The sequence below is a fragment of the Pelodiscus sinensis genome, chromosome 11, assembly GCF_052426305.1.
Source record: "Pelodiscus sinensis isolate ZL-2025 chromosome 11, ASM5242630v1, whole genome shotgun sequence".
Lineage (NCBI taxonomy): Eukaryota > Metazoa > Chordata > Testudines > Trionychidae > Pelodiscus > Pelodiscus sinensis.
In genome coordinates this window covers 18180222-18206806 of record NC_143062.1, presented here as the reverse complement: position 1 = coordinate 18206806, position 26585 = coordinate 18180222, and the positions used below count along the sequence as shown (strand labels likewise).

The 26585-nt window shown below is 46.6% G+C and overlaps 1 protein-coding gene across 4 annotated transcripts in view; it reads right to left on the bottom strand.

Annotated features, from left to right (window-relative positions):
- The window catches only part of MARK2 (microtubule affinity regulating kinase 2), a 118112-nt gene extending 91890 nt beyond the window's left edge, over positions 1–26222 (bottom strand). For 2 of the 4 annotated variants that reach the window (XM_089781164.1, XM_006125064.5), the window contains exon 1: positions 26203–26222. In XM_089781164.1, coding sequence (XP_089637290.1) covers positions 26203–26220 — 18 coding nt within the window. In that variant the 5' untranslated portion in view covers positions 26221–26222. Of the gene's footprint in view, positions 1–4442; positions 4563–25044; positions 25555–26202 lie in introns of those variants that run through there. The other 2 variants (XM_006125056.4, XM_075939099.2) reach the window with 2 other exon arrangements.
- Positions 26223–26585: the final 363 nt, after the last annotated feature.

Below are 26585 nucleotides of genomic sequence, written 5' to 3'. Positions count from 1 at the left end.
TTTGCTGAAGTGCTGCAGTGGTCCCACTGTAGACAAACCCTAAAACTGCAAGAACATTATCTTTTAAGCAGTATATTCTTTCAACATACAATTTCTTCTTTCCCACATAGAAGTTTGACAAATCTAGTATTTTGACCATAGGAAATTATACTAAAGCTACAAATACAAAGTCTTGAGCCTTCTGAAGGCAACCTACCTAGACTTTTACCCAGGTCTCATGCTATACTAAATAAGGTTACCTCACTAAATGAAATTGGATGACAAGGCAAGGTATCACCTACGCTAACTTTTACATTTTCCCTGTACTGGCCAAATGTAGCCAGACAATATACTGACACGACTCATCTCTTCTCCATATTGGGGTTTCATCTTCACTAGGAAAATGGGTTTGTCTTTTACCTCTATAGCTAATACAAGTTAAATATATGTGAAGAAGACAAGCTATTGTGTAGTTTTAACATTTGTTAGCAAATTAGGGTAAAGTAGTGCGAGACCCTAGGTTTACCCCCAACCTGCTCACGCATGTTAAAAACCACAAACTATCTTAATGTCACTAGAATTTTACCCAAGTTAGCCAACATGAACTAAGGTGAAATCTGTATTTTGTTTTGTTGGCTAATGAAGATGTACCCAACAGGGGAATTTAGTTTAGGTTAAACATAGAATTTACATTTTTATTTTTAAAAATGTTTTTTAATTGGTTCTCCTCTTAACAAAAGCAAGTCAGTTAACATAGGTGCCTTCCTACTGGCATCACAAACCCAATCATAGCATCCTCATACTGTACCAGAGCCAGAAAGTGAAAACTGGCAGTAAGAAGTGAAAATGACTCATCTGTTTTAATTGTCCAGACTGAGTTAAGAGCAAAAAGTAAGCAGAATGGATGATTAAAAAAAAGTAAATTAGTTTAGCAGTGGAAGTTTTTTTTTTAAAATCTAAGCAGAGAGGGGGATAATTTTGTAAACATTGATTTTTATTTAAATGGGCCAAAATGTATGTTTAGCACTGCTAAATTTTCTGATCCTCAAGCCAAAAACTCTGATCCTACAATCAGATCCATGGGTTCATAGGCACCTTCTGAAGGACTGGGGCTATTTATTTGGTTTTCATTCCATTAAGAGTTTGAACTATGAGGCTACATCTACACTGCAACGCTATTTCGGGATACCAGAGTATCAGCAAGCCCGTTATTTTGAAATATAACAGACTTGCTATTCTGACGTTCCTGTAAAACTCATTCCACGAGGAGTAAGGGACATTTCAGAACAGCAGGTTATTTCAAAATTTTGCACTGTGTAGACAGTTCCAAATTACTAAATCAGCTATTTCAAAATAAGATTGAAATAAGATACGCAATTTGTGTAGCTCAAATTGCGTATCTTATTTCGAGCTACAGTGTACGTAGATGCACCCTGACAGACCTAGAATAGGAAACTGTTGAGTATAATGAACATTGCAGAATCCCAAGAAACATAAGCTATATGGACCCTGTTCAGCAGCTAGTGAATAAAGGATATACCTCCAAAACCTCTCTAGTCTAATTAGGCATAGTCTGCAAAGTGTAGGTACCCCACTTTAATTACACCACTACAAATCCTAGTATAGATGGAGTTACAGCTTACTCCTCTTCTGGCATGAGAATAGCAACACTGGAATAGCAACATTCCATCTGACACAGCATCATTCATACCACAGGGAAGAGATTGTTGTACTGACTTAACTATCCTAGTGTCGTTAAGGTACTACAACTTGTACTCAAACAAGCCCTTGGAGCTATGCTTACTAAGCCCACTCCACAAAAGCCAAAAACCAAAGTCACAAGAGTGCTCTAAATCTGAACTCCAGTGGGCCTTTGTCGCAAGACTTGGCATTTTAAAGAAAACAAAACACAGATGGGAATAAAAACGGGCAACTTCCAAAGGAGGATGCTGGAATCCAGACAACCATGTTATGTGTGACCAAACACAGAGCAAAGTCAGGGTACTGGATTTGTCATGCAGAAAAAACAGCTAAAAGGCTACCAGACTTTTCTAACTTAAGCCTGGATCACCATTTCATCTCAAGTACACAGAGTGCCAGGGACAGGTTTCATGCACCACATGCATTTTTAGCATTAGGTGGTGATAGGAAAAGTCTGTCATGATTCCTAGTTTGTAACGTACTTATAGAGATGAGGCAGGGGTGCATTTGTCATGATTCCCTTTACTACTTCCACGTAAAAAGAATGGTTGACATTTCTATAGCACCTTTTATCTGAGAATTTCAAGTGCTTACAAATATTAGCCAATTCTCAACTGCACCAAGACAAAGCCAAGGGTCCGTCCCACTAGAAAGACAGAAAATGAGAGTGACGAAGCAACTTCCAAGGTCAGGCAGCAAAATGGAAATAGATCTTATGAGTCCTGGCCTTAGGAAAACACATCTTCCTAGATGGGTTTGGAACAATTTGAAAAAAAAACAAAGGGCAGGCATTTAAAAAAGTCTGAACTCTGCATTATTAGGTAGCACCTAGAAACCCCAACCAAGATCACGGGGAACCTCTCCCAATTGTGGAGGCCCCTGCAAGTCAATGGCAAGCTGGATAAAGAACGCAAGCTCTCTCAGTCGAGTAGGTTACACATTAATTATTATTATTAACAACAACAACATCTGGTTCTCATATGGCATTGTTCATCAGCAGATCTCAATGAGCTTCACAGATGCAAGTATCACTATTTCCACTTTATAGATGGAAAAATTGAGGGAAGTGAGTTGCCCAGTGTCATCCAGCAGGCTAATGGCAGAGCTGGGAATAGTAGGTCTCCTGAATCCCAATCTAGTATTGTATCTAGTAGGTCACGCTGCCTTCCAAGTGGAGCACCTGAACCTTCAACCCTAATTGGAATCTGTCACCTGCTTGTCACACAGTTATTAAAGCAGGGACTAGGAGCAAGTTTCTATTCCCAATAATTTGCCCATGGTTACAGTGTAAGCTATTTACTCTGTAAAGTAGGGCTAATACTGATCCACCACAAATGGAAGAGCTGAGACTATTAATTGAAAAAGCACTTTCCAGACTCTTTCAGATAAAGTGTTTGTGGCCACCTTGCACTTCTAAACATCAAACTTGAAGTGCACACAGCCCACCTGCCCAGCTCTTTACTTCATTGTTTGGACAGTGGCAATCAAGTCAGCACAGCACATCTCTGAGGCTGAATCTTGTAAGCAAACTATTTAAGAATGAACCAAAAACATTATTTGTACATGGATCCAACATAATTAATTGGTAGGATTGTGTCTCATGTTTCTCCTTCATTTCTCAACAACAGTGGTAGATTGTTTAAGACTACAAATATTTAGAATCCAGAGGACTGACTACAATGCACTGTAACAATAAACTCAGATAAACATTAGCTATGAAATACTCAGGTGCTGCTCTTATGAACAGATTAGAGGCTGGAGCAGAAATAGGTTGTTAAACAGCAGTTTTAAAAACTAAGTATTCCCTGTCACAAGCGTGAACATTCATCTATGATTAGCATAGTGGTAAGGCCTCAGGGTCCCCATTATGGACCAGGATCAACTGTGTCAGGTACTGCAAACTAGGGATGTCAATGTGTAGTCGATTAATGATTAACCAATAAGCCTGGGTTTGTGGGTTAAACCCATCGACTACATGCATTCCCCACTTCCTGTCTATGTATCAGACAGCAAGAAGGCAAGGTGGGAGCAGATACATGCAGGGAGCCACCTTCCCCCCCTTGTTCCCCACATATGACAGCTTCCATGGAGACACTGCCCCAACTCCCACAGAGGCCGGGGGGGAGGGGGCAGGGGCAGGAGGGAGCTGATGCTTGGATGGAGCTGGTTTAAAAGCCAGTTCCATGTTAGGAAAGGCTCCTGCAGAGCTGCATCCCCCCACCCCTCTCTGCTGCCTCTATCAGAGGTGGGGGGTGAAAGGGAGTGGGAGCCAGTGCTCCCAGTTTAAAAGCCAGCTTAAAAACCTCCCCTACATATGTAAACATGTAATGGCTAAAATTTCCAGCAGTTATACATTTACACAAATTCCTGAGAGCTAACATCCCTAGCCCAAACACAGAACAGACCTCAGAGATGTGTTTTCCTGACCTCACTGCCACTGCCCAAGTAATGAAGTAAATGAAGTAAAAAGCCAAGTGATAGGCTGTGTGCACTTCAAGACTGATGTTTAGAAATGCAAGGTGGACATAGCAGTCCTTGCCCCCAAACAGCTTACAATCTCTTGTGGCCAACAGAACACAGAAGTGTGAATCCTCCACATATCGGCCAAAAAAGGAATGAGAAAAGTTAATACTTGTATCCAAATGGCATCTAACAGTCCCAATCTAGGTCAAGACTCCAAAGTGATAGGTGCTGTATATCCAGACATTGTGGGGCAGGGTTTAAGCTTATATCTAAATCGAGACAAAAGAATTACTACTCACATTTTATAGATGGGGAATGGCGACACTCAGAGATGGATGAACTCAAAGCCATGCAGAGGGCCTGGGACAGAGGCAGGAATTGAACCCAGATCTCCTGGGTCACAGTGCTATCCTCCCTCTCTAGAAGACAATGGCTTAGTTTAGACCAGGGGTCAGCAACCCCTGGCATGCATGCCACTTGCCAATTTTTACTGGCACTCGGGGCAGAAGCTCAGCCCTGCCCCTCCCGCCCCCTGTGAAACGGGGAGCTCATGCTGGAGCTCCTGCTGCGGCTCCAACCTCAGCCACACAGCTGCAGGCTGAAGCAATAGCTCTGGCTTCCTGTTGGGGTGGGGGCGGGAGAGGCACGCACATGTCCCTGGGACTACCCCTGCTCAGCCTGAATATGCTGCTCCCAGCTACACCTCCCCTTCTCCCCCGCCCCTCCGCACAGGCTCCACTTCCTGCTTCAGGAGGGGGCAGTGTTGGGCTTGCTCTGCAGACCCAGGGCTGGGCAGCCAGTCACACATGGCACACCAAGGACCCGGGCTGCACCACACTGCTCCCCATGGGCTGTGTACAGGGACAAGGAACCCCTTCCCCAGTGCCCTGCTGTGCTCAGCTGGGCTGAAGCCAGCTCTGGGCAGTCCCAGGCTCTGCAGCCAAATGGCTGGGCTGGACTGGGAAGGGAAGATACTCTGCCCTCCCCTCACCTCTCCCTGCCCCAGCGCTGCTCCTGGGGGGGGGGGATGGACAGGACTGAGTCCCAATGCTGCTGTTCTGCTGATAGGTGCACTAGGGACACAGGAATGTAGGGGTGGGGGGTGAAGGAGGATGCAGGGGCAGGATGAGAGGGGAAAGGGTTACACTAAGGGGCATGGAGCAATGCAGGGGATCAGCATGGGGGGAGGGATCATGGGGCTGAGGAAAGATGTGAGGGAGGATATAATTTTCCTTTGCAGAAGCTGCACTTTCCTTTGCTCCCCATTTCTTTGCTTCCCTCTCCAACTAGCTATTTGGCTGCATTCTCACCTTTCCTGCATTACTCCCTCAACTCCCTTCCACTACCAAACTCCCTCTCATACCCCCACCCCACATACGCTCCTACTGCCAAACTGCCTTCCAGACCCTGCCCTCCTCACCCTGTCCTGCACCCCACGTCCCACCCAAATCCTGCATCCCTATTCCACTCACTGGTAGCCCAGTCCCACACACTGAACCCCTGATTTTTGTTCCTAACCCAGAGCCTAAGGGGGGTCCTCAAAATCACTAACTCTGGAATGCCAGGAAAGCAAATCTGGCCTATGGAAAGCCCTGAACCTCAGTCCTTCCTGTTCCTTCCCCTCGCCGCATGGGGGCTGGAGCCTCTGAGAAGTGATGTGTCTCAGTTGGGGGCCACATCAGTGAGGGTTGGGGGTTTTGGGAGGAGTTTTTTTTGCTTCTCACTTGGTTGGTCCCCAACTGATTTTCCTGTGGGTCAGTGACTGCCGACCCAAAAAAGGTTCCCAACTCCTGCCGTAAGTAAAGAAAACACTGAAACTTTTTATGTTGGCCATAATGATTTACTTTATTTAAAATGAAGTTTGATAAACTAACATGAGAAAGTTAAAACACTTAATCTGTTTAATAATTTAAATTAAACTGTTCTCCCCACTGCAGCATAAGCAAAATGGCTGGGGCGTAATTATGTAATTAACTATGAGTTTCCATTAGCAACTGGTAGACCATGGAAAGGTTTACATTGACCCAGGTGGTCCACAGAGCACATGATGGAAGGCAGGAGGGTTAAATCTTAGCACTCCACTTTGGAAAGGTTGCTGATCCCTCGTTTGTACCATCTAACAAAGATGTGACTTCGCAAGCTCTGAAAACTAACAAATTTAGGCTCAGACAAAGTAATGCCATAGTCAAGAAGCTAACAAAAGCATGCCTAAGAACTTGACAGTATATGGCAAGGCCTGCCCAAATAAAAAGGAAGACACTTAATATTTAGCTATTTGCTCATGTAATTGAGATCTAACTTGGTAGAGTTTGTTACCTTACATGCCTTCAAACAACTATTTCCTGGTGATACAAAGCCTGCTAGTGTCTTCCTCAGCTAGCACAAAACAACAAAGACATATTATGACAAGCTACTAGAAAATCTCTCACACTGGAGAGGGAAGAGTGATGCCAAGGTCTTGTCTATAATAGGGTACTGTCCAACAAAACCCCTGCCCTTCCCTCTGGAGGGCCTGCCTGAGGGCTCCTGCCACCACTGCTGTATTCACCAGCCAGAAACCCAGTGGTTGGGAAACAGAATCCAACAGTGCCTGTAGTCACTTCACTATTTCTACTGATCTCCCAAAGTTCAAAAGTGCTCCCCCTTCACAGGGATGGGAATTCTCTCCAAAAATAAGTCAAAGCGCAACACTACATATTGAAGGCCTGAGCATAGAACAGTGTCTTACCTACATGAGACTAACTTTAGACTACAACCTTTGTGTGGTTTCAGAGATAGCCATGTTAGTCTGTTTCAACAAAAACAAGGAGCCTGGTGGCACCTTAAAGACTTAGCACTTTTATTATGGCATAAGCTTTCGTGAATTGCAACTCATTTCATATTCCTGTATCAGATGTGAAAGGTTAACCAATAAGCATCGCCCTTAATGTTGCAAGCCCCCCAGACCCCGAGAGCAGCTGGTGGATGAAATGTATGGCCCCCCCCACCCCAGAGAGCAGTCATCACCACCCACTGCTCTGAGCCTGCCACCTCCTGTTCTGACTCCTGCACCTCCAGGCCCTGCCCTGAGCCCCTCCTCACCACACAAATGTAAGTATATATATTCATCAGCTCCAAAATCCATCTTTTCCTCCCTACAGCTGGTGGATCTCTTGGTCAGACCCTTATGTTCTCTCACATCTGCTGCAGAAACGGACACACTTACCATCCCTTGCCAGCCCATACAAAGAGGCTGCTAAAGGCATCTCTGTCTGTCATTTTGGTTACATCAGTCCTTTCTCTAAAACCCTCCACTGGTTTTGTTGCAATAACACCAGCACTTAGCTCATACATAGCACTTTTCATCAGCACATTTCAAAGTACTTTACAAAGAAGGCAAAGAATCATTATCCCCATTTTACAGATGGGAAACTGGGAGAAGTGATTTACTCAAGGTCACCAAGCATGCCAGCAGAAGATCCAGGAACAGAAGTTATGTTTCCTGAGCCCCTGGGCAGCATTCTATCCACTAGTCTCACACGGCATCTCTTGGTAGTTGGTTATCTCCTTTAAGGTTTATGTAACTTAGCCATTCCCTAGAAGAGACTCTCACACCCCTCCATGAGCCGACATTCCTACCCTTATGTGTCTCCACAAAGTCATCTCTGTGCTCCTTAATCATGGTATTAATCAGTTTACCAGGTACCAGTTAACTTGGTACCTAGGAGCAGCCCACAGCGGGCGGAGGGCTTCTCCAACTCCACGGGGGTTGGGAGCCAGTCACACATGTACGGACGGGCTGGGAGCAGGAGCCACCCCTCCCCACAGGCAGGGCTGCCAGCTTCTGCTGCCAGCTCCCCTCTGCGCGAGGCTGACTTCCCATGGTTTAACCTAAGGTTTAACCAGTTAACTGATTAACCAGGATTGTATATCTCCATCTTGAAAATACCTGCAAGGGCTAAACTCCTTTTACTTTCAAGTTCCTCTTAAAAGATTTAATTCTATTATGCTGATGGTAGTAGATCTTGATGATGCATATATAAACTTCCCTTCCTTCAGTCCCCTTCCCAGACTTTAGACTGAGTGGCTCTAATAGGGATTGACCACTTTTGTATGCTTGAAAGTACAAATCAGACTGTGGAGAGTATCACAAAGAATGAGAATTTTATACCCTCACTATCACTTATCCAAACTACACACACTAATGGTAAATATTACTGGGCAAAGATTTAATTGATTCTACCACCAGAAACACACAAATCCCATTCAAACTAGCATCATACAGGACAGCACATTTCCCCAGAGCAAAGAACAGAGAGAGCTTATGTAGCAGTTTAATCTTCAAAGTGCTTTACATACTTAATTAGTTAATGACTGTAAAACTCCAACAAGACAGGTAGATATAATCATCCTTTTACAGATCAGGAGGCAAGGAATAGACTTGCTTAAGGCCACAAAGTGAATCTGAGACAGAACTGGCATTAGAATTCAGACCACTAGAATTAAATCATGCAGCTGAATAAAGAATACAAGGTGGAATCTAGAACGCTCTGTAAATCTACAGTACAGAAGATCCAAAGAGGATCTTCAAATTGCTTCAGCATTCCTCCCTCTTGAGATTAGTTTGCTACCATTTTACAGAATAGTAGACTGAAATTAACTTAGATTTCTTAAATTTTCAAACTAAAGATCAAACAGCTAATCCTCAGTAGAGGCAGGAACGCGACCCAGGAGTCCTGACTCCCAATTCTCAGCCTGGACCACTAGATAACACAAGTTGCCAGAAGAGACAGTTTGAGATTTGGATGTAGTTTCCTGTGAAATGCATTCCCAGCAAGTTCTCAAAATGTGAGGTTAACTTACCTAGGAAGACAGTGGACTCTCCACTACTACTGTATAATTAAAATTGAATCAGAATTGGCTGTCTTTCTAAAAGCTATTCTCTTGCTCAAACAAAATAGGATGTAGGAAACATCAGTGACATTCTATGGGCCTGTATTACGCAAAAGGTTGTATTAGGTTATCAAAGGGATCCCTTCTTAACTTTAAATCTATGACTTACCAGGGAAGCTGAACTTCACAAGACTCTAGGGCCCTTACATTTTGATTTGGAACTTCAACCATCTGAGGATTGGTCACTTAAAATAACAAATGCTCTTGAAAGTCTTCTATTCCTCTTCAGACACCCAGAGGGTGCCAGGTAGGCTAAAGAGACACGCTACAAAGAAGCTGTTGAGATAAACTGCTGTAGTTGGCAGAGGTTCTTTGAAAGGAAAGGAGCTACTCAGAACATTTTGCAAACAAACCTACCTGGCTATGGTGGAAGAAAAGATAGGCAATGCGCTTTTAGACCTTAAAATAGCAGCAGTGTTCTTAGATTTCCTTTGGGGACTACAGCAGTAGCTACTCAAGAGTAGCAGTTGTTTCAGAGACAGAAAGGGGATCATTGGTATCAGAACACAAGTATTTAAGCCAAATAGTTTAATTGATCAATTAAAAAATTGCTGTTTTGAAGACAGTGAACTATAGCTGACTATCTGGGTAGAATCAGCTCTTGTGCACATGGAGATTTCCAGGAGGCACTGTGCAGAGCAGCAAGTACAAAACTGTAGGGGTGCACTGAAGCGCCAAAGATTGAAACTAGGACAAGGCAGAGCACTGGAGTATACACTTCAGAGATCAATCCCATCAGTGGTATCTCAGGATGGTGAAGAAGGGATATTGACTATGTAAGGCTAAATAAGGCTTTTCTATCTCACCCAGGTCAGATTCCAAAATGGAACAGATGAATTGCTTCAAACTTCATGAAACTGGCTTTTTATGGCTAAATGATCTCCAGAACAAACCCTTCCTACTCAACAAACAGCTTCTTTCATATGGTCAGCAAGATCTCGTGGCCACAAGGATGAAGTAGCATCAGGTATGAGTATAACGGCCACTCACAGGCAGAACCAACATGAGGGTCAAATATGGCCAATGACTAACGCACCAGGCTGGGACTTGAGACACCTCAGTTTAATTACTCTGCTCTACCACAGACTTCCTGTGTGACCCTGGGTAAATCAGTTAGTGTCCGTGCCTCAGTTGCCCCATTTGTACAGCAGGGATAATAGCACTGCCTGCTATTGTGAAGATAAATACATTAATGATTGTAAAGTACTTCATGCATTATAGTAACAGGTAGGGATGTTAAAGACTAGTCGACTATCTGATAAGTATTTGCTTATTGGATAGTCTTTTGACTAGTTTATTCTCCCCGGCTCCCCTTGCTGCCTCTATCAGATAGAGGCAGCAAAGGGGAGGAAGAGGTACTTCAAAGTGGCAGCGCAGCACAGCTGTGTGGCACTGCCACTTTGAAATCCTAAGGCAGCATTTCAAAGGGGCAGCCGCTACACAGCCTCTGCGCGTTTCAAAGCGGCAGTGGAGCCAGGTGTCAGCTGGCAACTTTCCATTGACTAGTCAATTAACCACATTTTAACATCCTTAGTAACGGGGGCCAGTTAAGTACCTGAGAGTGATTTTTGAATGTCTTGGTTCAACTGAAGCAAAATACAGGACTATGTAGCATTTTAAAGACTAACAAGATGGTTTATTAGATGATGAGCTTTCGTGGGCCAGACCCACTTCCTCAGATCAAATAGTGGAAGAAAATAGTCACAACCATATATACCAAAGGATACAATTAAAAAAAACACGAACACATATGAAAAGGACAAATCACATTTCAAAACAGGAGGGGGATGCAGGGGGGGGGAGGAAGGTAAGTGTCTGTGAACTAATTATATTAGAGGTGGGGAGAGTTAGATGTCTGTGAGCTAATGGTATTAGAGGTGATAATTGGGGAAGCTATCTTGGTAATGGGTAAGATAGTTTGAGCCTTTGTTCATTCCTTCCCGGAGAGTGTCGAATTTTAACATGAATGACAGTTCAGAGGATTCCCTTTCAAGTGCAGATGTAAAAGGTCTTTGTAGCAGAATGCAGGTGGTTAAGTCATTGAAAGAGTGTCCTTTCTGGTTGAAATGGCAAGAAACTGGTTTTTCTTTGTGATCTTGTCTGATATCTGTTTTGTGGGCATTAATCCTTTGGCGAAGTGTCTGAGATGTTTGTCCAATGTACATAGCAGACAGACACTTTCGGCACATGATAGCATAAATTATATTTCTGGATGTGCAGGAATATGTGTTCTTGATCTTATAACTCACTTGGGTAGGTCCAATAATGGTGTCAGCAGAGTGAATATGTGGACAAAGCTGGCAACGGGGTTTGTTGCAAGGGAAGGTACCAGGGTTGGTATTAGTGTGGTATGTCCTGTGGTTGTTGGTAAGAATCATCTTGAGGTTAGGAGGTTGTCTATAGGAGACTATGGGTCTGTCTCCCAGAGCCTCTTGGAGTATGGTATCCTGTTCCAGTATAGGCTGTAGTTTATTGATAATGTGTTGGACAGGTTTAAGTTGGGGGTTGTAGGTGATGACAAGTGGTGTTCTATTGTTGGTTTTCTTGGGTCTGTCTTGAAGTAGATGGTTTCTAGGTATTCGTCTGGCTCTTTCAATTTGCTTTTTTATTTCTCCGGGTGGGTAGTTGAGGTTTATAAATGCTTGGTAGAGATCCTGAAGCTTCTGGTCTCTGTCAGTGGGATTAGAGCAGATGCGGTTGTATCGAAGGGCTTGGCTAAAGACGATGGATCGTATGGTGTGTTCTGGATGGGAGCTGGAAGCATGTAGGTAACTGTATGAGTCGGTGGGTTTTCTGTAGAGAGTGGTGTCTAATTTTCCATTGTTGATTTGTACTGTGGTGTCCAGGAAGTGGATCTCTCATGTAGAATGGTCCAGGCTGAGGTTGATGGTGGGGTGTAGGTTGTTGAAATCTCTGTGGAATATCTCCAGTGTTTCTTGGCCATGCGTCCAGATCATAAAGATGTCATCGATGTACCGTAGGTAGAGAAGGGGTGAAAGGGGACGGGAGTTGAGGAAACGTTGTTCTAGGTCAGCCATAAAGATGTTAGCATACTGTGGGGCCAGTCAACTGTAGTTTGTAGGGCAAGTTGCTTTAGTTGTGAATTGCTGGTAGTGCAGCTTCTTTTAGATATGGTCAGATACTGTCCGTAGAGCTCTGAAGCCAATGAGACAAATCTTAAACAAAAGGTTCATAATGGTACCACACCACAAGGAACACCACACAGCCCAATTGTCTATATTGCCCAAGCTAAAAACAAGGATCTCATTCCCACAGGAGACTTTGTCAACTGCAATTGCTCCAGCAATTGGATCTTCCCAGAGAAACCTTATGACACAGATAATACCCAACTCTTATCTAATGCTTTACATCAAAAGATCTCAAAGTGCTTCACAAAGTATCGTCATCCTCATTTTACAGGTGGGCAAACAGAGGCAGAGAGAGGAAGGGCCCTCTCTGCCCAAGGTCACCCAGCAGACAAAGAGCAGAGCCAGAACAGAAGCTTGAGTCCCCATCCAGCACTAACCCACACTGCCTACTAAGACAGAAGAGATGACACTTCCATTACACCGCAGCTATACCAAGGACAGCAAACACACTTTGTCTGTATCCCTATACCTACACCTCAAGCAGGCTTCCAACTGAAGTTGTGCTTGTGTTTGCATAGATTTATGAAGGCCAAAGAAATTGCCAGAGTGGATCAGACCCAAGTCCATCTAGCCCAGTATCCTGTTTTCAACAGCAGCTAGCACCAGATTCTTTAGATTCAAGGTGGTATGAGAACCAGACAGTGGGCAGATGTAGGGTAACCTTCCTCCCCACATAGAGACTGGGATGAAACCTAACAAAGACTGAAGCATGACACTTAATACTCTTTAAACCAGAATTGTTTCCAATTAACTAATACCCCAGATATTCTAGAGATCCATTTAAATATCCATCTCTTTTGGAACTGGACCTAATGACATCCTGCGACAGCAAAGACCAAGACTCAAACTAATAAAGCCAAAGGAAGAAAGTGCTGATGAAAGCCCAAGCCCAATTTACTAGTGTTTGGGTTACAGGCAGTCCCCGACTTACATCGGATCCGCAGTTACGAACAGGGCTCGCCACGTGTATTCCGGGGCTTTCTCCGCGCCTCCCTGGTCTGCAGACCAGGAAGACGCGGAGCAAAGCCGCGGAGGGGTTCGGGCAGCAGGGCAGCCCAGGCGCGCCTGGGCTGCCCCGCTGCCCGAACCCCTCCGCGGCTTTGCAAAGCCTCGAGGAAGCTGGCAGCGGAGCAGCCCAGGTACGCCTGGGCTGCCTCGCTGCCCGAGCCCCTCCGCGGCTTTGCAAAGCCTCGGGGGAAGCCGGCAGAGGGACAGCCCGTACGCCCCGTGGCTGTCCCGCTGCTGGCGTCCTCAGAGGCTTTGCTCCCCGTCTCCCTGGTCTGCTGGTCTCCAGCAGACCAGGGAGACGGGGAGCAAAGCCGCGGAGGACCCAGGCGGCGGGACCGCGATGCATCTCGGTCCGCCGCCCGCGTCTTCCTGGTCTGCTGGGGGGGGGGGGGGCGCAGCTAGTACGCCCCCCCCCCCCAAGCAGACTAGGCTTTTCTCCGGACGCCTGTGGCAGAGCAGCTGGGGCGCTGCCGGTTGGTCCCGCAGCGCCGCTCTTGGCGCTACTGGACCAACCTGGCAGCACCCCAGCTGCTCTGCCCCAGGCGTCCCCAAGTCAGCTGCTGCTGAAACTGACCAGCGCTGACTACAGGAAGCCCGAGGCAGAGTTGCTCTGCCCCGGGCTTCCTAGAATCAGCTGCTGATCAGTTTCAGCAGCAGCTGACTTGGGGACGCTTGGGGTTCTTAAGTTGATTCTGTATGTAAGTCGGAACTGGCGGTCAGTTTCAGCAGCGGCTGAATCTGGACGTCAGTTCCGACTTACATACAGATTCAACTTAAGAACAAACCTACAGTCCCTATCTTGTACGTAACCCGGGGACTGCCTGTATTTTATTTCATAACTGCAGAAACTACCGTATGTCAGATCTTTCTCCTAGACACACAATCTAAAGGGCATGTGCACATGCACAATGAGCCACCATTGGAAAACTAACCAGGAAAGTAACAGAATGTCCCCTACAAATTACAGCCCCATTCTTAGAGCAAAGAAAGTTTAAGCTGGATAATGTGCAGGAGAGACTTATTTAACAAAAAGAGCACATGTAAACAGAATAGCCAGCCAATTCAGATAGATCAATTCAAAGTACATTTAGACACGACAGTTCCTTCCCTCAACACAATTAAGCTATTGCACAACCTGGTGCTGTTTGCAAGTGTTTGGTTTTATGATAAATATGAAACGCACTACTTAAAAAACAGTGCTGCTAATGCTTGGAAGTCCAGTTCCTTCACAAGCAATGATGAAGCAGACTGAGCTTTTGACCAAAAGTATCTCTCACCAAGTCAGTAGTTTTTCCTCTCTCTCAACTGTAAAAAAAAATTACCACAGGAAGAACACAGAATTCAAGGAAACACAAAGTGAAGCATCAGCCATTGGGGAACTTCATGAAAACACAATGCCATGAGAAAGATGCTTTCCATGGGAACATCAGAAAAACTAGATTAATTTGAAATTCAAGGCACTTCCATTTAACACACCTAGCCTTTCTTAAACTCCTATACAGCCAAATATGTACAACCCACCACCCCCACCTAATAAATGTATCCAAATATTTTTGAGAAATAAAAAGGACTAGCATAGTGCTTATCTGACAGTAATCAGTATCCGAGACACAGATCAGGAGATATATGGCAACTTTCTCAGTGTAGGCCAGGTCCACAATAGGGGAGAAAGTCGACCTAAGATACACAATTCCAACTACGTGAGAGACGACATACCTTAGGTTGAGTTTCCATGGCAGCTTCTCCCATCAACGTCCCTCACTCCTTGCAACACCACTGGAATACCAGAGTGTGGGAGGACAACAGCAGTCAATTTAGTGGGTCTTTACTAGACCCACTAACTCAAACCCCTGGAGATAAATCTTTATAGCGTGTCTCTCCCCAGTAAGCGGAGACAAGCCCTCGCTGTAACCAAAAGGTTAACAAAGGATTGGTTAAGACTCCTGGGTTCTACTCCCAGTGTTTCCACTCACTACAATGATCTATCTTCCAGTGAAGCATTGGTAACTGGAGGGGTCAGGTGGCATTTCTGGGTATGTTTGCTCCCTATATTTGAAATAGGTGACTTCTCTTAATCTTAAGCAAAATGGTCTTAAACATTTTTTAAGGGAGGGGAGGGGAAATGGACCATACTTTCTTGTCTCACGGGTATTACACAGATCTCCTTCCCAATCATCTTTCCCAGTCTCAAATATCCCTGCAACTCTATGGAAACTGCCAACATGGAAGAGTCATATTAGGGAAATATTTAACATGCTCCCATCTTCTTTCAGCAAGAAGAGGCAGTTCCACACAACCCACTCTGTGAAGATTGCCAGTGGGCATGCCAGGGGCCACAGCTGAAGAACAAGTGTTCTGAGCCAAGGCAAATGGAATTTTGATATTACTGAGCTGAACATCTTACAAATGTTTATCAAAATATTGTACAAGACAAATATCATCTTTACCTCCTTGCTCTGTCACTGACACGCAGAATAAGGATGTTAAAAGCAGGTAATTGACTAATTGTGAAGCCAATACAATTTGTATCAACTACACAATTAATCAATAAAGGAAGGCACTTTGTCCCAGGTTCTTCAGTCCAGGAGCTACCCCAGCTATGGCTCTGCATTTTAAATGTAGTAAGAGCCAGGTGGCTCTTACTACATTTAAAAATCCAGAGCTGCAGCAGTCCCGGACTGACGTGTACTGGGACTGAACCGAGCTTGCTCAGTACCAGATCATGCTGGGTACAGCAGGGAGATGGGCCCCATCTGCGCAGACAGAGGCTGAGGCCATGAAGCATCCCCTGTCCGCAGCAACCCGGAGCTAGCTGCAAATAGGGCTGCTTCATGGCAGCCTCCCCTACCCCCACCTTCCCCTGCTGCTACCTCTGATAGAGGCAGCAGGGTGGGGGAGGGGAGGCAGCACCACAGAGATGGTGCTGGGGGGAACCAGCCTTTAAGCCTGCTCCCCCCAGGGCCAGCTCCTGCCCCCACTTGCTACCTCTGATATAGAGGCAGCAAGGGAGAAGGGGGGGAAGAGTAGTCAACTCAACTAGTTGTCTACATTCCTAAAGCCAAAAGTCACACATGGAGTGTCAGTGCCTTAGTTCTCCATCTGTCAAATGAGGATAATGCCTCTCTTGCAAGATGGTTGAGAAAATAAATAGAGTCAAGGCTGTGAGATGCTCAGGCCAAGTCTACACTAGACCTGGAAGGTTGGGTTAAGGTACGCAACTCCAGCTACATAAAATACATAACTGAAGTCGGCTTACCTTAAGCCAAGCTTGGCACAATCTTCACAGAGGGAGGCCAATGGAAACCAACAGGAGCAATTGTTTCCATTACTCCTCACGAGTGTGAGGAGTGCTGGCACCGACCAGAGCCATCCTCAGCATTTGAATTAGGTGGTCTCAACTAGACCTGATAAATTGAATGCCAGAAGATTGATCTCTGGCAAGACAAGAAAAGACATGGCCTCAGATACTACTGTAACAGGGACTAGATAAGTACTTCAGATAGCCTGTGGCAGAACCAGAAGTCAAACCCTGATCTCCAGAGTCCCAGCCCACAAAGCAATCCTGTCTCTGCTTCAGTGCACAAGACAATAGTATCACATCCTTTCCTCACATGGCTTAACAAATTAGTGCATGGAGCAGGGCAGTATTCTTTAGGTGCTGCTCCCATGTTCTTCACCATTGGCTTTATTTGTAGTCACTGTTGGTATAGGAAGTTCCCATCTATCAAGCACAAATCACCATTGAGTCTAACCTGTTTGGCAAGCATTACCCTATGCTAGCCTCCCAGTAGGAAGGAAAGAGTGATTTAATAGCCTAGAACAAAGCTCTGAAGCTGGGACTCCCCCATCACGTGATTGGTAAAATATCAGCCTATTGCTTAACAATTACACTTCTTCATAATGCAAAGAAACAGAACAGCCATTTGGGGCTCATGAGGAAGTTTCATTTGTTTCTGCCCCCCAGGAGTTTATCCCATCAAATGTCAGGGATAATTAGGGGAGAGAAAAAATACCAGAAGACAGACATCTGCAGATACAGCTCCCAGCAGGAATTAAGAAACTCAGAACTGGAAGAGACAGTAGGTAAAATATCAGCCTTGCTGGACATGTGACAGGTTGTGTGTCTAATAGTTAGTACAAGACTCCTGGGTTCTATGCCTCACATGGCTGCCCCTTAGGCTGCATCTACACTAGGGATGTTAAATTGAGGTTCTGATTGATCATGTAGTCGATATTTGTACTGACTACACGATTAATCAATCAGAGCTGCTCTGCAGAGCCGCAGCTTGTGCTGGCTCCAGAAGCCACCTGCGTTGCAGCCCTGCATTTTAAACGTAGTAAGAGCCACCAGGCTTTTACTATATGTAAAATGCAAAGATGCAGGGTCCCGGACAGACCAGGGCAAGCCAGGACTGCTCAGTCCTGGCTCTCACTGAATCCTGTTCACGGAGGCCAGCACTGTCTGCCACAAGCAGGGACTGCTGCCAGAGCAGCTCCTGAGAGCAGCCAGCCTAGACTGCTGCAAACAGGGGCTGCTTGGCAGCAGCCTCCCCTGCCCCCCACCTCCCACTGCTTCTGATAGAGGCAGCAGGGAGGGGGGAGGCAGCTCCTGTCCCCCACTTCCTCTTGGGGAGGAAGCAAGTAGTCGCTACTCCAGTTGACTACTTGCTAACATCCGTAATCTATACTAGAATACAGGTAGAGTTTACTGTAGGTACAGTTATATCATCATAAAGATGCTTTATTCCCCTTCCAGTACAGGATAAGCTATATCAGTATGAGGCATCTTTATACCAGTATAACCCACATCAACATTTGCACCAGTTTAACTATACAAGTATAACTTTCAAGTATAGACTAGATCTAAGATCCTGGTATCTCAATTTCTCCATAGGAAAAATAGAGTTAGTACTGATTCTCCCTCCACAAGCATTAATATCTATAAAGTGCATTGAGATCCCTGAAGGAAAGGTATACAGGAGCACAAGTTACTGAATACATATTCCTAGACATTTTTACAAGACTTTGGTATTTCCTTATTCCAAAACCACCCAAATGAAAGGGAACAAAAAGTGGTTAGGAAATGGCAGGCGACAGTTCAGCATGGACTCAGAACAAAAATAAAGTCACATCCCTCCCTCAATCTGAAAGCTAAGTTTAAATTGTAAACTCTATAGAGTACAGCCCTGCGTGGATACAAAAGGTGTGTCCACATGCAATCTGCAAACAGTCTGCACATGTAAAGCGAATATCCAGAGTTTTCCAGGGCTCTACTTTGGGGCAAGAATGTGAAGTACCCAGCATGCTTTGAGTCCATTCATCAATAGGAGGCTGGGCTGCAGTATTTTAGGGGTGTAAAATCCTGTTTAATCGGTTAATCATTTAAGCATTATTTTAACCGAGTAATTACTCTCCCACCCACAGCGTGGCAGGCCTATCCTCACACCCGCCACCCGTGGCACAGCATGGCGGGCCCTGGCCTCCCACCACAGGCAAGGGCTGCTCCTGCCCAGACAGGTCTGCTGCACCACACCACAGGCCCAGTGGGCTGGAGCAGCCCCCCACCATGACCATCAGACGGAGGTCTGCTTCAGCCCAGCTAGGCTGCTGGTTAACTTCATAATTAACACTCATTTCACACCATGAAAAATCACCATAGTTTGGACCTCCTAAGGGAGGGGGGCAGCAACTACACACCCAGATTATCAGCATGACTTAGAATTCACACACCATCTCCTTGTCCTTGGGAAGGAGCAATTCGGCCAGTGTCTTCCAACCTGGAGGTGAGGGACCAATTTAGGGAGAGTAACAAGCAGGGCTGACCTTAAGGGGTAGGAACCAAGGTAACTGCCTGGAGTGGGGCCTCACATTAAGGATGTTAAATTGCAGTTATCTGACTAATCTCGTAATCAATACAATTTGTACTGACTACACGATGTCGATAAGGACTGCTCTGCAGAGCCGCAGCGGAGGTAGATACAGGAGCCGGCTCGAGCTGGGACCAAACATTCCCCGCTCCTGCCAGCTCTGGAAACTGCCAGGCTCTTACTACATTTAAAATGCTGAGGCGCAGCGTCCTGGACCAGCGTAAGCCAAGACTGCTTGGTCCTGGCTTACACTAAGTCCAGCAGCCCCTGGCCACAGCCAGCCTGTTCACAGTGGCCAGAGGCTGCTAATAAAGCAGCACCTGAGTGCAGCTAGCCTGGGCTGCTGGGCAACAGCAGCCCCTGTTTGCAGGGAGCCTCAGGTCCTCCTTGGGACCCACGCAGACAGGAGCTGCTTCACAGCTGCCTCCCCTATGCTCCCCCCGCCCAAGACAGCGGGGGGGGGGGGAGGGCAGGGCAGCACCACGGAGACAGGTACTGGGGTGATGAGGGGGGGACTGGCTTTTAAACCAGCTTCCGTCCCTCACTCCTTCTGCCTCTCAGAGAGGCAACTCACTAACATCCCTACCTCACATAGCTAGTTTACACATTTCAGCATAGGGCTGACATCCAAAGCTTAAAGCTTAAGATAGGGGAGCAGTGTTCCTTGTAACTTGAGAGCTTGGCTGCCCACCCAAGAGAGATTCAAATGCTGCCCAGCTAATTAGCAAAGCACCCACAGCCAGCAGCACGTGTTTCTACTGGTGGTGCACATCCACACATGCTTCTGTGCACATAACATTTATTCTGCATACGGATGGAAAAAAATCAGAGGAAACATTCCTGGGGAGTCACAATTTTTTGTAGCGGGGTTAATAATCCTTTTCTTTAAAAAAAAAAACAAAAAACACACCCAAGTGGGTCTCCAGAATAAAAATGTTGAAAAACACTAGGTTAGGCCTTTCCATCCATGAAACTGGACAGTACCATCACAGTATTCCCACTTAGCTCATCTTTACCTACTGCTGGGTTACAGTATCTCCTTGTATCTAATATAATCTTGAAAGTGGGACTACCACAGTTGGGAAGCCAATCTGAAGAATAAAACTTAAGGAAAGGAAGAGTGGGAAGTACATCATGTGGGTATGTTGCTCTGGATCTCAGAAGATGGTCTTCTGCTCTAGTTGAGAGCTCTATTCTCAATTATGATGCACATTAGCAGATAGCAAAAGGTGCAAAGGAACATGCTTAAGCTGTAAAACATCAGTGAGAGGACCAGAGGTCCTCATTTAAGTAACAGACAATATAAAGATTTCACAATTTTTTGTACCCCTTAAATTATTCAACTATAGATTTTAAAATATCACCAATTCCAAATGATGTAAGCATACATGTAAATTAGGGATGTGACAGACTAGTAAACAGGCTAGTCGACTAGTTACTTCCTCCCTTGATGCATCTATCAGAAAGAGGCAGCGGGGGGAGGAGAGGGAAGGGGGTATCAGACCCCGGGCTTCACACAGCACTGACACTTTGAAACGCTGCATGCAGCCCAGGGCCATCTGGGGTATCCCTAGGCTGCACGCGGAGTTTCAAAGCGGTAGTGCTGAGCAGAGCCCGGGACCAATGCGAGGGATGGTCCCCAGCTGATCCCGGGCTCCCCACGGCGTTTCAAAGCGGCAGCATCACATGGAGCCTGGGGTCAGCAGGAGAGTCCTCGCTCCAAGCAGTGCTTTCACTTTTGAAGTGTAGCTACAGCCCTAGGGCTACTGCTATACTTCAAAGGCAGAGGTGCCCTATCGACTAATCGAATAGTGATGCAAAATGCACTGACTATTCAATTAGTCAATTACTCACAATTTAACATCCCTAATGTAAAATGGATGTCCAGGGAGACTACTGAAATAGGGCACCCTCTGCTAGAGGGTACAATGGGGAAGGTTGAGAGACATATACGATTTCACCAAGTAAAAACAGCCTGGCCAAACAAGGTAATACAATACAACCCCTGTTTACTGGAAATATTTCTGGGATAGCAAAAGCATTTGGATAATTGAGAAGAATAGACAAATCTGTTGGAAGGGGTTAGAATGGGCAAAGACGCTGCGAAAAGGGAGTTTTGTGTTAGAGGAAACAGTTTGATACTAAGTTGGTACCTGTATATGTTGAACCTCTCTTGTCCAGCATCCTCAGGACATGATTGGTGCCAAACCAGAGAATTTTCTGGATTACGGGAGGACAATATTGTCTAGCTGCATGACCAACATTTCCACTGCTTACTGGATTCTCAGAAGGCATTTGGGGTAAATTAGAGCTAAATAACTGCACAGAACACTGAGAGCCAGGACTGGTAGCTGAACACAAACTTCATGTGACTACAGGAAACTTGGCCACACCCATAATAAGTGGAGAACCAGCTAACTAAAATCATGCCGGACCACGGAAGTTACCGGACCAGAGAGTGCCAGACTAGAGAAGTTCAACCTGTTAAGCTTTTACTCAATGATGAAATATACATCAGTTTTGATGGTCCAGATGCCTGAAACAGTCATCTGCAATGTTCTAGATAAGAGAAATTACAACACTTCCTGTTTTTAACCTCAAAATAGTTGACTCTACCTTGAAAGCAAGAGGTTCTCAAGCTACATTTTCCACTAGAAACAGTTTTTTAGACAAGGCACACCTCAGTTTTGATCATGAAAAGCCACTACCACACAACAAAGAGAACTTTGGCAAAGTTTTGCTCTTCAGTTTAGATGATCAGTTTAGGATGGTTAATAGCTCTCTGGTCAAAACAAACCAAGGGTGGAAATGTCAGGACTAGGGATGTCAGGACTAGGGATGTGAACAGTTAACTGGTTACAGTTAACCATCACCTTTAAAGGTGAGCTGCTCCCAGCTCAGCCGGAGCAGCTCCTGCCTGCGGGGGAGGAGGAAAAGGATTTCAACCTCTGCTTCTCCCTACTCCTTTTTTAATCAGTTAACCAGTTAAACATAGTGTTAATGCTGCGTTTGAAAATTAAACAGGATTTTACATCCTAGTCAGGATTTAGCTAAGTTGGTAGAGCTGTGTGGAAAAGGATTCTGTACAAGCCCCCTACCCTGCCTCTGATGCTGTTATCTTCTTAAAAACACAAGATGACCCCAAAGTGAAAAAGCAACAAGAGATGGAGATGCACTATAGTTTGCCTTCCTTGGTTTCAGTTCTCTGACATCTCCACAATTCCCTCTTAACACTGCCACAAAGATAAATTCTTATATTATTGATCATTCAGATTCCTGCCAACTCTCCAGACCTCTAGTTTTAACGGAAGAAGATGACTGAAATCTTGGCTCTGAATTATGTTCTGCTTTTGCCTTTATTATGCACCATAATAATCTACTTGCAACCCTCCACCCACAAAGAAAACAGGGAAGGACACAGCTAAAGAAGCCTAAATCATTGACAGCCGGTCTGAAGTGTCAGTCTGAGATCTGAATTCTCATTATCCAGCCATTCATACAGGGATAAGGGAAGCAGAAGCTTTATTTTTATGCTTTAGCAATTTAAAGTTAAGGCAGCTGAAGAGAGATCATGGAAACAGCTTTAGATCAATTGTGCTTAAATGTCAGCCAAATTTAGTTATTTTGAAGAAACTGTTAAGAACGCCAGATGAAATGAGACCAGTTAATAGAAACAGAGGGAGCTGATCCCCATTCTGAAGCTGTATTCCTGCTTGTTTAAAGGTACCAGAGAAGAAAATTCTATTAATTCTAAGAAGCACCAGGGCATGTTTTGAAACCAGGACCAACTTCACCAACATAAAGCATACATTAGTGGTCAAAGGGCAGCTAGGGCCCTCTTAGCCACACAATACACAAGCGTACATACACAATTCCACACCTCCTCAAGCTTCATTAGTAATGGGGATACAACCACATTAGGGATGCAATAGTGTAGTTGATTAACCAATAAGAAAAAGCTTATAGGTTAATGCTACAGACTACATGCATTCCCTCCGCTGGGCAGTAAATTTGTTAGCAGTATGGTGAGCAGCCTGTCTCAGTCCTGGCTCGTGACAGGTATGAGACCTACCCCCACTGTAGCTCTGCATTTAAAGTGTATTATTAGGAGGTAGGTGGGCAGGCAGCTTGGCTCAGTTCTGGCTCACAATGAGTCCAGGAGCTCAGACCTCTTCCCACCATGGACAGGGGCTGCTGCCTCCCCTATATTAGAGGCAGCAGCACAGGGCAACAAACAGCTGGTCCACAAGAGAAGTTGGTTTTTAAACTGGTTCCCCTCACAGACCAGCACCCACTTGGCACCTGCCCCCCGCCTCCCCCCAGGACTATAGAATAGTCGAGTAATCAATAAGAATTCATGAGGTTACTTGACTATTCAGTTAACCAATATTTAACATCCCTAAACTACATAGCCATCTCAAGACTGGGAGTGAAGCCCATTTTTAAAATACCTTTGCTTTGGACAAAGATAAGGAGGAGACTAAGTAGCATATGGCATCAACCACTTAGAATGAATCAGACTTCATGGAAGGAAGGCTGTTAGTGCAAGTGAAATACTCTTTACAAATAAAGTCCAAAACCATGTTTTGATTACCTTATGCAGCTAAACACAACAGCCAGAGAGATCCTGGCTGCACAGCCAGTCCCTTCTTTTCTCCACAAATCACCTAAAAAAAAATTACTGACTATGGGAAGTTCATGTCTACAGCAGGTCTCGACTCACAAGGGTCATGAGGATTAAAACAGGTTAGATTTGTGTGTCTTTATGAGCTGTTTCTTAAATTCAGTTGGGAATGCAATTTGCTCACTAGTTGTCATCTCTCACAAATGCACCCCTGAAAAAGCAAACCACCACCATGTCACCAGGCATCTTGAGCTGCAAATGAATGAGGCACTTGAGAGGTAAACCTAATAAGGGCATAGGGGAATAATGAGTGAGCATGGAAGTGGGATCTTCCTTCACTATGAAAGCCAAGGAAGGACCTGATGTGATATGGAGCAGCAGAAAAGGCAAAGAGAGGCAGAGCAGGGGGCCATTTCCCTTGCCCATTCAAAACCCCCATCATTCAGCATGGGCTGATGAGGCAATTAATATATGGGAGGGGAAGGAAAGATGGAAAAGATCCCTGCTCCCAATTGCTCATGCATGCCACAGGGAATAAATCAATCCACTGCTCTCTTCTTCCCATTTCAGGGAGATTGAAAGTGGAGCATTAATGCACAGAAGTGGATTACAGCCACTCCTGCATGGACCACTCAGCCTATGGGAATAAGAACTATATAGATATTTATTTGTATCATCCTGCCGCATGCCTCTCTTTCACCAGGGAATCATTACAGGGTTCCAAGTGTCCCTGCATCCACTTTGAGGGAAGATACACAGGGGATCTGTAGCTCTGTGCACAGAGCAGATCCATAGTAGTCTCTCCCTTATTTGTCTCAATATCTCATTCTCCATTGACAGCAGTTAGTGATGAAGTACTGGGTATGTGGGAATACATATAATCTCTTCCCTGATCTGCACTATCTCCAGTAGGTACACTATAGACCACAGAGTTTGGGAGGCATGAAGGGACTTACTAGGTGGAAGATACGTATACATACACAGGGGATTCTGTAGGAATCTCCTCTCCTGCCTTCCTGCTCCACATGCCCCATCACAGGGAAGACCAGATGGACCCTTAAGGACTCAAGAAGGATGCATATCGATCTATGAAGAAGGAGGTTCCCACCCCTCACTTAACCATTAGAAGCACAGGATGGGGAGCTGCAGGGCATGGGGTATTACCCACCCTATAGTCAATGCTTGCTCTATCTCCCCCCACCCGGAGCAGGGAACCCCTCTCCTGCCCCCCTGCATTCCCTTCCCTCAGCAAAATACGGCATCCCGCCCTCCCTGCCTCGCTCCCTCCCTCCCTCGGGTTAGGGGCCCCCCAGCCCCCTACCTGTTCCGTGTCTCTCTCATTCACGGTGGGGAGGGGGCTCCGGCCGCTGCTCGACATCTTGGGCCCCCTTGGCCAGCGGCTCCTGGGGCTCCGGCGGTTCCTGGGGCTCTCCTCACACCGGGGGGGGCGGCCAGGCCACCACCATGGGGGAGCCCAAAGGGGGAGGGGGGATTCAGGGAGCCGGAAACCGCCGGGACTCGGACATGGGTCTCCGCCGGGCCGCGATGAGGGAAGCCCGGCCCGGCGGCTCAGGCGAACCCGGGGATGAGGCGCAGGGACCAGGCCGCGCCGCCGGCAGCCAGGCGTACGCGTGAGCGAAGGCTGCACAGAGCCGGGGCTGAGGAGACCCGGAGGCCGAGTGCCCCTGGCCGAGCCGCCTTCTCCGCCCCGAGACCCGGCTCCCCTCAGCGCATCTCACATTCACACAGCAGCAGCGGCAGCAGATCCCAACATGGCCGCCGCCACCGGCCTTCGGCCATTTCCGCCCCCTTCCGGAAACATCCGAGCCGCTCGTCGGAGCCAGTTTCCGCCGGTTCCGGAAACCCCAGCCCCCAACCCCTTCTCGGCAGCTTCCGCCGTCTGACGGAAACTCTCGATTCACCCTCCCTGTCATCGCCAGTTCGCGCCTCCTTCCGGAAACATCCGAAACAGCAGGCGCGGCCCCTTTCGCGATCGGTCACTTCGCCTCCTTCCGGAGAAACCCGAAGTTCGCCTTCGGGACAGCAATCGGACACTTCCGGATGAGCGCCCGAGAGTAACCGAAGGCTGAAGATCGGCAGTTTCCGGAATATTCCCCGCCCCCTTGCTGACGCTCTTTTCGGCAATTTCCGGAAACCAACGAACAAGCCGAAGAGGTTTCGACTCTTTCCGCCTTTCCAAGGCGAATAACCGAGCCCGGGGGCGAAAACAGGAGGAGCCGACTAGCCTCGGCTATTTCCGCAAATGTGGTTTGCGCGTGCCCCCGAGGGGGCTTATTCTCCCGTGCGGAGGGGAGCCAGGCTAAAGAGGAGGAAGATTAAATCAGCCATTTGGGTAAATGGGCGCACAAGGATGCACACCCGGCACACAACGGATTGAGTCGCTATGCGCTCACGTACACACCGCATCGTGCAAACATGCACAAGTGTGTGTGTACACCTGGGCGCGTCACACACACACCTGCAAGTGCAGCTGCATAGACACACGGCCTAGGCCTGCAAGTGCCCGTGCCCAGCCGGAGAGGTCCTCGCACTCGCACTCCCATCTGCACCTGCGCTTCATGCGCCCCCTGGAGACGCAAGACTCACCCGTAACGCCCCTCCCCCCGCGCGTCCCTGCCTCACCCACCTACAGCACAGGGTCCCCCCCCCGCTCCCAGTGGTCTCTTCCGTGCATGGGGGCTGGCGCTACCCAACCGCCCCCCTCCCCCGCGCGCGCAGTGACGTTCCAAAGCGACGAGACCCCGCCTTCTCCCGGTTGCTACTGCCAAGCCTCGTCACCCAGCCCCACGGGCTGATGTGCGCTAGCGGCGCCACCTGCTGTGAAGCGGTGGAACTGCAGTT